We start from the raw sequence: 14,711 nt of genomic DNA on the forward strand, positions 1-14,711 counted from the left end.
CAATATTAGCTGATGCTAAACATTTAAGCTCCCAGAATATTCAAGTGGAGTTTGTTGATAAATATTACAACATATGGAACGCAATAATTTCCTGAAAGACGACACAACTACACTGCCCTCCATAAATTTGGAAACACCTAGTAATTATAGACAATGTAAAGGAAATACAGTATAAAAATGCATTTTGTTGTTTTCCAAATGTTTATTAAGCTCAAATAATACACAGGAAGATGCAACAATTAAATTTTTGATTCCTCAAAGTAGCCATCCATTACTTTCATCACTGCCTTGCACACTCTCGGCATCTGCTGCATCAGTTTTACCAAGGTTTCAGTTGGAATTAATCTCCGTTCTTGCTGCAGGACCTCCCACAATTGTGACCCACTCATGATTTCCCGTTTTCGGATCCTCCTGTCTAATTCAACCCATAGCAGCTCGACTGGGTTACAATCGGGATTGGGGTGACCATTCCATGTCTTTCAATATTTTACAAATCTCTAGAGATTTCACATAGTTCTGACACAAGCAAGATGTATGTTTCGAGTCGTTGTCTTGCTGCAAGACAAGCCCTTTACCAGTCAAACGCAAACCAGATGTCTTAGCATGTCGCTGGAGAATGGCGTGATAATCTTTTTGGTTCATTTTTCCATCTATTTTCACCAAATCTCCAACTTTATTCCCTCCAAAGGATCTCCATGCCATCACAGAAACCCCTCCATGCTTTACAGTTGGAATTATGCACTGAGGATTCAAGCATTCATGGGGTAAATGGCATACAAATTGACGGCGTATACTTCCAAATATTTTGAACTTGGATTCATCAGTGAATAAGACTCTTTCCCAATCCCCCACTGTCCAATGTTGGTGTGTCTTAGCCCACTGAAGCCTTTTCTTCTTGTTAACTGGGCACAACAGTGGTTTCCTTGTTGCTACATAACCTCGGAGGTTGTTGTCTGCCAGGCGTCGTCTCGCTGTTGACTCACTCACCGGTGTATTCCTCATTATATTTAGTTCAGCAGTCAATTCACGGACAATTTTTAATCTGTTATGTTTACTGGTCACTACAAAATACTTTTCATGTACACCAAACTGCTGTGCATCTAATCACCCTTTCCACCAGCATTTATGAATTGTATAAGTGAACAGTCTCAAGTGACAGAAAATCTTGGCATCAACTGAGGCTGAGTCCTGTTGTGTTTAACACTTCATACCACTCAGTTACACAAACTTCACCCTGTAGAAACCACCAACTGCCCAGCAGATTGCTCCTCAATGTAGCAAGATAGAACTTTTGATGGGACTCAACTACCAAAATGAATAGGGCATATGTTAGCTAGGCATTGCTGTCGAAATCATAATATGTGTACCTCAATGCTTGACACTATTGGGAGGTTTCCTTTGTTCCAAAGAGTGAATATATCTTTTATGATTGCCAAAATAAATTGCATATTTATTTGAAGTGAACACTTTACCATACTACAGGAATACCGTAACACCTGAAATAGACTTATACAAGCTGCATGTTCTAACTTGTCAAGAAAAATTGATCTGTTGTAGTTGCGATCTTCAGTCAAGACTTGCTTGATGCTGCTCTCCATACTAGTCTACCCTGTGTAAGTGCATTCATCTCTGCATAACTACTGCATCCTACATCCACTTAAATTTGCCTCTGTAGTCAAGCCTTCATCTCCCTCAGCATCCCTTCACACACACCTCATTACAAAATTAACCATTCCCTGATGCATCAGGGTGTGTTCTATCAACTTGTTTCTCTTTTTGTGAAGTTATGCCATAAAACCCTTTATTCCCCAATTTGATTCAATATTTCTTCATGAATTGCTCAATCTACCCATCTCATCTTCAACATTCTTCTGTACACCACATTTCAAAAGCTTGTATTTGTCCTCTCGTCTGTATTATGTAGGGTTCACATTTAACTTCCGTGTAAGGCTACACTCCAGACAAATATGAGGTGTGTGAGAAAAGTAATAAGACTGACAGCACTGTGAGCAATGGGGCAATGCTGTGTTGTTCTACTTGTGTTGACCAGCATGTTCATCCCATCCAAATGCTCAGTCTAAGTTTCATCTCCATACAGCCATCACATGATTTTTGAAAGCGCTATCAGTGAAGTTGTGGTTTTGTTGTGATTCAGTTGAAGAAACGTATGAATTGATCTTCTTGAGAGGATTGCCAGTGACCACAAGTGGTTCACTCGTGTGATCGCTGGTGATGAATCCTGGGTTTTTTAGTACAATCCTGAGACAAAGTGACAAAGTGAGGAATGGCACACTGAGACATCTCCTCAACATAAAAAAAAGTTTGTAGGAGAAAATCAGAGATAAAAAAATGCTGTTTTGATTTTTTGACAGTAGGGGTATTGTGCATAAAGAATTTGTTCCCCCAGGACAAACTGTCAATGAAGTGTTTTACAAAGATGTCCTTGAAAAGCTCAGGAAAAGGGTGAATTGAGAGAGACCGGAAATTTATGACAAATGGATGCTGCATCATGACAACAACCCATGTCACACACCCATTTCTATCACGAAATTGTTGACCGCAAAAGGCATTCCTGTTGTTCAACAGCCCCTTATTCACCAGATCTGAGTCCTTGTGAATTTTTTTCTTTTCCCAAAGTTGAAAAATATCTTTGAAGGATGTTATTTTGCGACTTTGAAGAATATTCAAAAGATTGTTATGGACATGTTAAAGACCATATCAGTCCTTTCAGCACTGTTACCAAGACTAGGATCAATGTCTTTGAAAGAGATGATATTGTTGTTTGGAAAAAAAAAAAAAAAAAAAAAAAACCTGTGGTAGGTAAAAAATCAGTCTCATTACTTTTTTCGCACACCTCGTACAATCAGAAGAGACTTTCTGTCTATTTCTTACCCAAAACAGAAGCTAATGAGCATCTGATATCAATGAAGTGTTGACGTTTTAAGAGACTTTTTTTGTTCAGTCAGGCTGTGAAGTCCTGTTGCACATCCTCATTATCTTTCTTGTGGGCATATTTATGTGCACACACCCTTCCAACTGAGAGTTTTCTTTCACTATGGGAGTTTGTGTCAACCATTTGAAATAGTATGTAGAAAATATACATATAGTGTCAATAAATATAACACCTCAAAAAAAGAGAGTGTGAGAGAAAAAAAAAAAAGAAAAGAAGTAACAAAACCTTTGTAAAGCACATTAGAGTTCTACAGTCAGTAATAAATGCAAGTTGATAGACATTTTAAATGTTGAATCGTAAAAATATTTAGAAACGAATGTTTGTTTTCATTTCTATATAAAGGTACTCTGGTCAGGTTACCCAAAGAAAAATCTTCATATGTAATTTGAGCAAGAAAAATACTCCCTCTTGTAATGTTGATTGTGCACATTGTGCGACACGGGTAATATTATGTCCTATGTGCACTTCCTTTCCTGGCCAAGGTATGCCTTGCACATAGACATGCTTTGTGAAGAGACAAGGGAGCTCCACCTCCCTTACTTGGTGTGTTCACTATACCTGTGCACTGGGCTTCACACTAAGTGGATGTTTGACTTGTCCTCCTCATTTCGTCATCATTCAGGAAAATGGTGAGACTGGACAATGACAAGATTGGGAATTTGTACAGGCACTGATAACCACACAGTTGAGTGCCCTACAAACCAAAATCAGTTGGTAGTGCCTGGAGATAAAACACTGGAAACCCAAAGTCTTCAGACTTTTAGTGATTCATAACTAGGGGTGTGAGATGCCAAGAAAAATGTCTGCAGATAATAAACATTTGTATCACTTTTACATGTATCGTCACAGGCATAGATATGCATACACCAGTTTCAATTTAAATTTACAGATAAATATCAGCTATAGTAAAAAAACTGACAAGGAAGCATCTTGAATAATTTGAGTAAAAATGCAACACTTTTTAAAATATAAGATGAAGTATCCGTATAAGTGCACAATACGGCTGTCATAAATGATGATTAATGATGTATAAGATACAAGAAGTGTATTCATTGACTAACAAAAGATACAAATGACTCCAGCTCGACAAATGCACAAAATGCAACAAACATCTAACACTGACATTTTATAACCAGTGGTTCCTTCATTAGATGATAAGAAAAACTTAATTTTTGAAGAAAGTTGTATACTTAAAAGAGAACGGACCAATTCGACATGTCGAAACATGTCCTGAAACTTTGTATACATGAAGAATACACTGAAAGAAACACTATGTCAAAAGTTTATCTGTAAGACACACTGCAAGTTCTTTTTTATTTTTATTTTGAAAATTGACAAATTCATAGCGTACCAGGGGGCTTGAGAACTGTACGTGGTACCCTACCACAACACGGCAGGTGTATAGCCTTGATTGACAGTGCAGCAGTTAAACAGATAACACAACACAATGTAATCGTAATGTGTAAAGTGAATTTCAGTTTCCGATGATACTTTCTCTCACACAATTGTGCACAGTTACCATTTGCTTGAATTTGCAACTAACTTAATATCCAAAATATTTAGCAGTTGCCTTTACAATATTAATAAGTGTTCACAATGGAGATGAAACTGAATTAATTCTCTTTTTGTTTTGTTTGTATATGCTTGCTAATAACAACTGTCTTTGTGTAGGTTCCAGAGTTTCACAATAATGTGGAATCCAATAAATGTTTTCAATCTTCCAAAGATGAAATGTGAAGAAAGCGATATACAATCAAAATCGCATGCTTCGCATTAAGACATACATATGTGTTATTCAGCAGTTAATTTCTTAGGTATTTATTATAATGATGTCGATATTATAGTGTGTTTAAAATTAGTTGCGACTCTTGACATTTCTGGCCGGAGGGGGATGTGATGCCATTGCCCAGGTAACACCAATAGCGAGCTGGCTTTCCCTGCCACGCCACCAGCAGCTCGGCTGGTTAAGCACCCCTGTTGCCACACCATCAACAAACAGTACCACGTGGTGTCACGCATTAGATGAATCAACATTCGACAGCTCTCGCAAAGTAGTATTGTCTGGCGTTGAAGTGTTCTGTAGTCTTCAAGCATTTGGAACAAGTTTTCTGTGTTGGTGTTGCATTAATAACAAGAGTGCAGTATAGCTGAATACGAAATCTGGAATGAAAGTGTCGTTCAAGAACACGTTCGCCAGCTGGGAAGATAACATTCTGCTGCAAAACATTCCTCAGTATTCAACAGTAGTAAAGGCCAAAACGCCATACCACTCTCTTGTGATCCATAAAGCTCCAACAATGCAGTGGAGGAAAGTGGATATTTCGCTCTGGGTACAAAGAAATGTTCCATGAAATGTTTGAACCTGTATAAGGCAAAGTTAATGGAACTTGTAGTGCTGTACAAGCCAAAACTCCACGCTACCATGTCAATGAACTGGCTAATGGTGAAGGAAATATATTAATCGGGCTTCCTCCAACAATAGAAGCCACTGTAAATGTTACACAACAGGATCAATCTTGAGTTGTCGGCCATACCAAAAAGGTAGTTAAGGAGACACCGATTCATGAAGGACTGTGACGAGTTTTGAGGAATATGTAACTTAACACAGCGGACTTCACTTAAAACTTCCGGGCTAATAGGCCGTGGTCGATATATAAAACTCTCCCCTGCCTATCTGCCCGGAAATTTTAAGTAAAGGCAGTACCGGCCGTGAAACCCTACATTGTACGATTAACACAGCAGAGTTTAGAAATATTCATCTCAGTAACATTCCAATTCAGTTGAAACTGCAGCAGAATCCTGAAATAGTGTAATATTAAACTAACAACTGAGTGCCAGTCATGTCAGTATAAAAATAAACTTGTAACGTCTCGTTTATATTTTTACAAAACCCATAGCAGTTCACGTTTCATCAGCTATTGATGGCCCTCAATAATTAAATTATTTCACTAAGAAAATCTGTAGTCACTTGAATGTCACAGTAGATATGGAAGTTTCGCATATTAATCATATTGCAAAAGACACTCGTCTTTACGCGCTGTCATTTTCCAGAATAGTGTTTGGATATCTCAGACCATTTATGAGACACAAGGAATTTTTGAATATTTCACTCTAGTTTTCGCTGACACATGAGTTCATCCTTCCAAGTTAAACGAATAATTCACTGTATTCTAAATTTAATATGCAGCAACACTTAACCTAACACGCACCAAACACAAATTCAAAGCGATACCTATTTTTCACTGCAAACTAAGAATTTCTTGTAGTAGGTTAGCTACTATCAAAATATCACAATAACTATGACCATTAATGAAATGATAGGTGGTTTATCATTAAGCTAACGAAATAAACTATAAGACGTGCGAGAATGAGAGTTTATTACCGAGTAGTTTCTTTAAAATCATTCATGAAATATCACTCATCAGATGACTTGCTCCTTACAGAGTCAAGCACCACGCCGAGTAGGCCTGGCGTTATACTGCGGTCACCTGCTGACGCGCTCTGCTTCCCTCCACTCACTGCATATTGAACTGCCAAAAGTCGCAAGTTGTTTTAAATGCATGACAGTATGTAAACTATGTTTCATTTAGCAAAATCTGAACATGAATTGTATAAATAACTACATAATATGCCTGAAATGAAATCCACAAAAGTGTCAAAGAAAATCTATTCTAAAGATTTAGAACTGCTCTTGAGAGTTGGTGCACCTTTATGGAGGAAGATCTAAGCGACTGGGCCCCCTGAATTGCAATTGAGATGAAAATTAATGATTTCCAGGCTTCTTTGATGTAGTTAAACATCTTCAGGAAATTATATGGATAAGGAAGTCACAAAATTACAAATTAAAAAATTAAAAAGTTTACTTCAAGTAAACTTGTAGGGGAAATGTCATTAACAGGTAATACTATAGAGAAATTTGTACTTGATGTAAGACAAAGCTTCGTGTTATCCCCAAAACTGCTGTGTATAAAGCCAATCAGTCAGGTTTCATGCAAGAACTGCACGCAAAATGCACTTTATAATTTTGAATGAAAAAGACAGACTTTGCAGTCGATGAATGCTATGACACATTCGTATACGGCAATGTCAGTGATAAGTGGATTACTTGTTCTACAGCTCTATATGTTTCTTCAGGTACCTGAAGGCAAGATAGGATCAAAAATTAAAAAAAGAATACCTTTTAATTCCAAAAATTTTGTAATCATTGTAGCAGAATTGGGGAAAAATAGGAGAGAATAAGTTTCAGTATTGCAGCTGAAACGTCTACTTTCCAGTCACAGAAAATAATTCATTTCTTTTGTTGGACTCATGGCCTGGACATAAAAACACCAGTGTCTTTAGGAAGATGACAAAAGATTGTTAATATAATCCAGATTCCACCGAGAACTAATACTGCAATACAGACCCTCAGTAAAAAAAAAAAAATAATAATTTCTACAGTGGAAAGCATTTTTCATAAAATTGCTTATAGCAGTTTGTCATTCCTGGTATATCAGCAGAACAGTATTGTTAAACTTCAGACATTTGTGAATTATCAGTTTACATCGCCACATTATATGAAATTGATAAAATATGTCTATTGCGCAACGCAATATTCAGAACAACAGCCACAACCATTTCTTCCTCCATTCCAATTTTGTCTAAATAAAACTAGAAATTGCTGTGAAGTGCCTGAATGCATTTATTTTTACTTTATCAGGTATGCCTGGTATAAAGAAAATGTTTATTTTTATGTTCCAATAGACACTAAGCATTTTTTAGATGACTTTAGATAACAAACAATAAACTGTTTCATTGACAAAATGCCTATTGGCTTCTGTCTCTGGTTCTTCAGCCGACGTTCGTCTGATGATTTTACTGACGTTTTACCAGCACAAGTGGCTGTCATTAACGAAGCTTCACCCTCCATTGCTGGTGGTGAACTGGAGCCGAGCTCACAGCCGCAGATTATATGTACCTGGCGTGCCAGGTCATTTCCGGTGTGGTTCTCTTGCTACCAGCAACGGTCGTTCGCTGCAGCACGGGAAGCCAGAATTTGTTTACCTCAAGGCTTTCTTCTTTCTTGTTGAAGCTATTCCCATATTCTGATATTTCTATAGCCTCTCTGAACAAGCGGGTGTGATAGTGCTTCCCTACAGCCAGAGCCGGCCGCGGTGGTCTCGCGGTTCTAGGCGCGCAGTCAGGAACCGTGCGACTGCTACGGTCGCAGGTTCGAATCCTGCCTCGGGCATGGATGTGTGTGATGTCCTTAGGTTAGTTAGGTTTAAGTAGTTCTAAGTTCTAGGGGACTTATGACCTCAGATGTTGAGTCCCATAGTGCTCAGAGCCATTTGAACCATTTTGAACCTACAGCCAGAACTTCCGTATTGGCTACTACGTGGTCAGTCTCACACTATGCGTGCTCTGCTACGGCCGATTTCTCCACCTGCCCCAACCTGCAAAGTCGCTTATGTTCTTTGATCTTGGCATTGAATGATTGTCCAGTCACTCCAACATAAACTTTTCCGCATGTGCGTAGTATGCGGTATATTCCTGACATTGCAAGTGTATCCCTTTTCTCCTTTGCCGATCTAAGACACTCTTTGATCGTCTTTGTCAGTTCGATAATCATCTTTACACTGTTTTGTGCAATATACGGATGATTCTGTCCCTGACTCTGGGAATGTATGGCAGAAAGAGCGTACCCGACATTTCTTTTTAGGATTTGTTGCTTCAGTGAGTGTTTGGCTCTGTTACCCTTCTAATATAACGTGTGGAGTACCCATTGCTCCTCAGAACACTTTCCAGGTGATGCATATCGCGTCTGAGATGCTGCGGCTCACATATTCATCCAGCTCGCATTAACGCCAACAAGAGTATATTGGTACTGCCTGCCGATAGGGAAATACGACCGTCATAATGAAGACCAAAGTTTATGAGCAAAAGATCCATGAGCTGTTAGACCCAACAATGTACCGAAAAATAAGCCCAGATCCGACACAGCATATCACATGGAATACAAATCGCTTAATCAAGGCGTCTTCTCTGCCGGCGGATATACAGAGGAACCTGCTCAATACAGAAGCCCTACCACCTCAGCTGTATGGATTACCCAAGATCCATAACAACAACTGCACTTGGGAAAGACTGACACATACTTAAAGGACTTGGGACATTAAATTGAGAAGCTGAAGAAACTAAAACTTGCACCAAACGCCATCCTGGTCAGCTCTGATATTGTTTCTTTGCTTACAAAGTGCCACTCAGTGACACTCTGGAGCATGTCGGTTCCATTTTCCCACAAGACATCACAAAGCTCTTTCATCACATCTCATCATGAGCTATTTCACGCGGAATGGCAATTTCTATGAACAGCTGGAAGGCGTCGCCATGGGTAGCCCTCTTAGTCCAGTGGTGGCCAACTTCTTCATGGAACATTTTGAAATACAGGCACTGGACTTGGTGACGTGTAAACCTAAGGTGTGGTACAGATACGTCGATGATACCTCCATTGTGTGGAGCCATGGTGAAGAAAAGCTCAGTGAGTTCCTAAGACATTTGAACAGCCTCCATGCCACCATAAAATTTACCATGGAAGTAGAAAAGGACAAGAAACTACCATTTCTAGATGTGCTGGTCACAAGGGATGGCTGAAACCTGGGACACAGCGTGTATCGAAAACCAACACACACATGGACTGGTACTTGCACAATTTATCAAACCACCACTCGAGCCACAAAAGAGGTATGATTAATACTCTCATAATGTGAGCAGGATGAATATGTGAGCCACAGCACCTCAGACACAAAATGCAGCACCTGAAAAGTGTTCTGAGGAGCAATGGGTACTCCTCAAGTTATATTAAAAGTATAACAGAGCCAAACACTCAGTGAAGAAGTGACAAATCAGAGAAATAAATGTTGGATACAGCCTTTCTGCCATACATTCCCAGAGTGACAGACATAATTGGCTGTATATTGCGCAAACATGGCATAAAGACAATTTTCAAACTTACAAAAAAGATCAGAGAGTGTCTTAAATCCGCAGAGGAGAAAAGGGACCCACTTGCAATGTTGGGAATATACCACATACCATGCACATGCAGAAAAGTTTGTCGGAATGACTGGACAATCGATCAACATCAGGATCAAAGAACATAAGCGACGTTGCAGGTTGTGGCAGGTGGGGAAATCAGCTGTGGCAGAGCACGCACTGTGTGAACTGACCACATAGTAAAATTCACTGACACAGAAGTTCTGGCTGTAGAGAAGCACTCTCACACCCGCTTGTACAGAGAGGGTATAGAAATACAAGAACATGGGAATAGCTTCAACAAGAAAGAAGAAAGCCTTAAGGTAAACAGATCCTGGTTTCCCATGCTGCAGCAAACGACCGTCGCTGGTAAGAGGAGAACCGCACAGGAAATGACCGCGGAGAAGCCCTTGGACGTTGGCGCGCCAGGTACATATCGTTGGCGGCTGCGAGCTTGGCTCCAGTTCACCACCAGCAATGGAAGGTGAATCTTTGACAATGCCAGCCACTCATGCAGGCAAAAGTCAATAAAATCATCAGGCGAATTTCGGCCGAAGAACCCGAGACAGAAGTGAATATGCAGTTTGTCAACAAGTGGCCACGAAAGCCTTAACAATTAGGTAAATGTTTCATTGTTAATAAAATATACATTATTTAAAAATTATCATAAGAACTGTGCTATAGGAATTGTTATAAAATATTTCATGTCAAGAAATTTTAAGACCCAATTGGCGTAAATCATTTATAATGTAACATTATATGTTGCTTTGAATTTCTTTCCTCTACTAGTTGCGTGTGTAACAATTACATGTACAAAAGTTGAGCTGTCAATATGAACTGCTAGTTATTCAAAAAATTAATAATTTGAGGATTTTTTGGTATGGTTTAAGTGTTTGAAATTCGTGTGTGTGCTCTTTGGACTTCACACTATACAATGCTACATTCTCTTGTTGTGGCTACATCTGCTTATTCACTGATTCCTGTGCTAGGCAGCTGTTATAAGAAGCTCTTCGTGTGAAAAAAATAAGTAACTTTTTTAAAATACTTGCAGTGTGCCTTATGAGTTAAAATTCCAACAGTGCATTTCTTTTGGTGTATTCTTCATTTGTGAAAATTTTCAGGGTAGGTTTCGACATGTTGGATTGGACCATTCCCTGTTAGTAGACAAAGGGAATTGCCATTTAATACCTAAGGGAAAGGAAAGAATTATTAGCTATTTCTTGTCTGTCACTAGTTGTGGAAAGGCTTCCACTTACATATGATAATTTTTTTATAGACCTGGAAAACTGTTGCATATTGATTGAGAAACAAACAAATTATATATTTTTTCATGTTTTAAATTGTTGACAGTGTGAACAATAGATTGTTTTATTATTCCAGAAATCATCTTAAACAATCTCAAGGTGCATTAAGTGCTGAATTGAAACGTTTGCAAGTCAACGTAGAAGTTCGCCATCTTAATGTTGGAGACTTTGCATGGATATGTCAAGATAATTCAAAGAATGAAGCAGTTCTACCATATATTGTAGAAAGGAAACGGACAGATGATTTTGCAAAAAGTATAAAGGATGGCCGCTTTCATGAACAAAAGGTGTGACTATAGGTCATTTCCTGTACTTTTGTATAATATGTCTACTGTGGTTATAATTAAAACATAGATTTTACAATTCATTGTTTATGACATATGACAGTGCCCTGAAACATTGAATTATTAACTCTAGGAATAATAGTGATAGAAAGATAATTTTTTTTTTTTTTTTTCGGTATCATATGTGAGCTTGTATATCACTGATTTAAATGTTGATTACAACTTTTAGGTGCACAGGATGATTGATCATTAAACACACTATTTGTTCTACATTACAATGGATGCTTAACCTAAGGTACATTAACATCATCAGTAAAAATTGCATATTGCAGACAGTATATCCTGACAATTTTGTCTGGCAACATTGCTGTCACATGCATTGCAGCCACATGTACAGCAACATTACCAGCTACTCTTGCCTGGTAATGTTTGCGACAATATTTTTCTGGCCCAGAAGTGTTTGCAAAATGCCACACTATTGCAACAAATTGACAAATGCAAGCTAGTGGACATGTGAATGGCTCTACTGCTTTTACGTAACACAAAGATTTAAGTTAGAAAGGGCAAGAGAAATTGGGCTTTGTGGGTGTATAGCTTTTTAAATAAGCGGAATGCTGCAGAAAATTTTAACTAGTGAACTGATGCTGTATGCTTACCTGTTACAGAACTTTACCAGAATGTTGAAACATAATTTCAAGCAAGTGGTGCAACAATAGCTAAAACTGATACAAATATGAGAGAGTGTGTACCAATTACAATCTGAATGGTGATCACCCTTCGGTTATTAGCTATTGGTGATCGGTACAGAATGGTGATCACCCTTCGGTTATTAGCTATTGGTGATCAGTACAGAAGTATATTGTATCTCATTAAAGTTGACTATTCATCAATAAGCTTCATGCTACCAGAAGTGTCTATGCTTTGGTAGAAGGACTGAAAGATTTCATTAAGGGAAATTTGAAATAAGAACACTATTCTTACTTTCTTTTTTTCACCAGCACACATCACCTTTTACACTATCTATTCCTTCTTCAGATACATCTTGAGATAGTATGGAACTCGTGATATCAAATGCAAACCATGTGGATGAAGAACCACCTGCACTTCCACTTTTCCTATGCAACTTTCTTCTCTAGCATTGGTTCGAAGACTTCAGAACTTTTTGTATGCTTTGTCAACCACAATTCTAAGCTCACTGGCAACGACTTGCCACCAGTTTTTTCAGATTGTGGTCTTTGCATGAATTACTTTTGACGTCCCACAGCTCTTCTCGTAAATGGATCGCATTTATTAAATTCATAGTTCTCTCATTTGTCCACTTTACCATTGCTGTGTACAAGCTCATGTCAACAAGCAATTACAAAATGTGTAAACTTTTGAAGAAAAGAGAAATGATATTTTTTTCAGTCACACACATGGCTGCAACACTGTCAGTGAGAGAAGTATGAAACAAAGGTGAGAGGGAAGCATTTGCAGACAACGACAGAGATAGATATTGCCCAGCAAATGAAAATATTCACAACCCTTGCTGCAGAACACCACTAGCCCCTCAGCAATATGTTGGCAATGACCTCCAGCAGCCTGCAATATCAGCAATATTGTCCAACCATACTGCAAAATTGCTGTATATTGCAGCAGTGTTGACTGCAACACTATCGCAGCCAAACATTGCTGTAAAATATGGTCCATCTATAGTAACAGCTATGTCAAAGGTTTTGGTTTGATACAAGGCTATAGGACTCTCCTAATTGCGACATTCTTAATATCTTAGTGGAGTAATTTCAGTAAACATCATAATTTAATGTGTAATTTCTTTTAATGCATCATTTCCAAACAATAAATCTTCACTAAGACTAGCTTTATTTCAGTGAATCTCTCTAATACACTTGTCCTGTGCCTGCATTTATGAAGATAGAGTGGTGTATTGTGTTGCTTTTCTTGGGTGTAAGCATAGGTTGTTTCCATTGTACAAAAAGTAGTGAGAGAATCCAGAAATCATTTAAAGGATGGTTCCTTTCAAAATTTTACTGTTTTGATAAAATTAAAGATTACATCTTAGAGAACTAAGTGTAATTTCTCAGTGGTGTGTTCGGTAAAGAAACCTCCATCTTGAAATGCTGAAATATCTCTAAGGTTAGCATGCTGTTAGACTGCAGTGGAGGTATTTGTGATATTCTTAGTTAAATAGATAGTTACTTGCTCTTTAAATACAATTCATAATAAACGTTAAAATGTGGAACGTGTCAATAGGACAAACAGAACATTTATATACAACTAAATAACAAAATTGAAAAGAAAATAGTTATATGACTGCCTGATAGCTTTTTTACTCACTATCTCAATCAAGGATTCATCTCTGGAATAGAAGGAAAAACCTCTTTGATATACATTTGAAAACACATCTGGTATCTGTCAGACATTTTATTTCTGTGGCTATATTGGCAAAGAGTAGTGCTGAACTTAGATTCATTAAAAGGCAATGCTGGTAATTTTGTACTTATGACTATTTCTTTTACTCTCAAATTCAGATGGATTGTCGATAACAAATTTTGTCAGTGAATAAGGCTGTGTTTGTTATTCTCAGATGCTTAAAGAGATATCTGCAAGATGAACATGTGTGAACTCTAAACACAATTCTCATTACTTTCCTTAGTTCAATAAACACTTTTAGATGTTCCCACAGAATATTATCTCATAATACATCAGTGAATGGATGTATGAAACATGTGTCTATTTACTGGCTTCTATATCCCCAAAGATGCCGAACCCAAATGCTTCAGTAGGTATACTACACTGACAGAAAGAAAATCCAGCTCCAAAAAATTATTAATATATGGTAATGAGATTTTGGGAATACATTTGCCTAGGTAACATATTTAAGCAGTTAACATTGCAAGATCAGAGGTTAATGTAAGCGCCAGATAAGCCATTGCAAATATGAAATGCTGGTACAGTAGAAACTGGTGTAACCACCAGACTGTTGAATGCAAGCATGCATGCATTGTGTTTTACAAGTGCCAGATGTCAGTTTGTGGTATGGAGTTGCATGCCTGTTGGTCGCTCAAAACAGGGATGGTTAATGCTGTTTGTGGATGATGCTGGAGCTGTCATCTGGTGATGTCCCATGTGTTCTCAATTGGAAACAGATCTGGTGATCAA

The 14,711-nt window shown here is 38.1% G+C and overlaps 1 protein-coding gene across 3 annotated transcripts in view; it reads left to right on the plus strand.

The window, feature by feature from the left end:
- LOC126248386 (crossover junction endonuclease MUS81) overlaps positions 1-14,711 on the plus strand; it is a 214,678-nt gene that overhangs the window by 109,654 nt on the left and 90,313 nt on the right. For all 3 annotated transcript variants that reach the window (XM_049949329.1, XM_049949328.1, XM_049949330.1), the window contains exon 8: positions 11,345-11,555. In XM_049949329.1, coding sequence (XP_049805286.1) covers positions 11,345-11,555 — 211 coding nt within the window. The remainder of the gene's footprint in view (positions 1-11,344; positions 11,556-14,711) is intronic.

This window comes from Schistocerca nitens, chromosome 3 (assembly GCF_023898315.1).
Source record: "Schistocerca nitens isolate TAMUIC-IGC-003100 chromosome 3, iqSchNite1.1, whole genome shotgun sequence".
Taxonomy (NCBI): Eukaryota; Metazoa; Arthropoda; class Insecta; order Orthoptera; family Acrididae; genus Schistocerca; species Schistocerca nitens.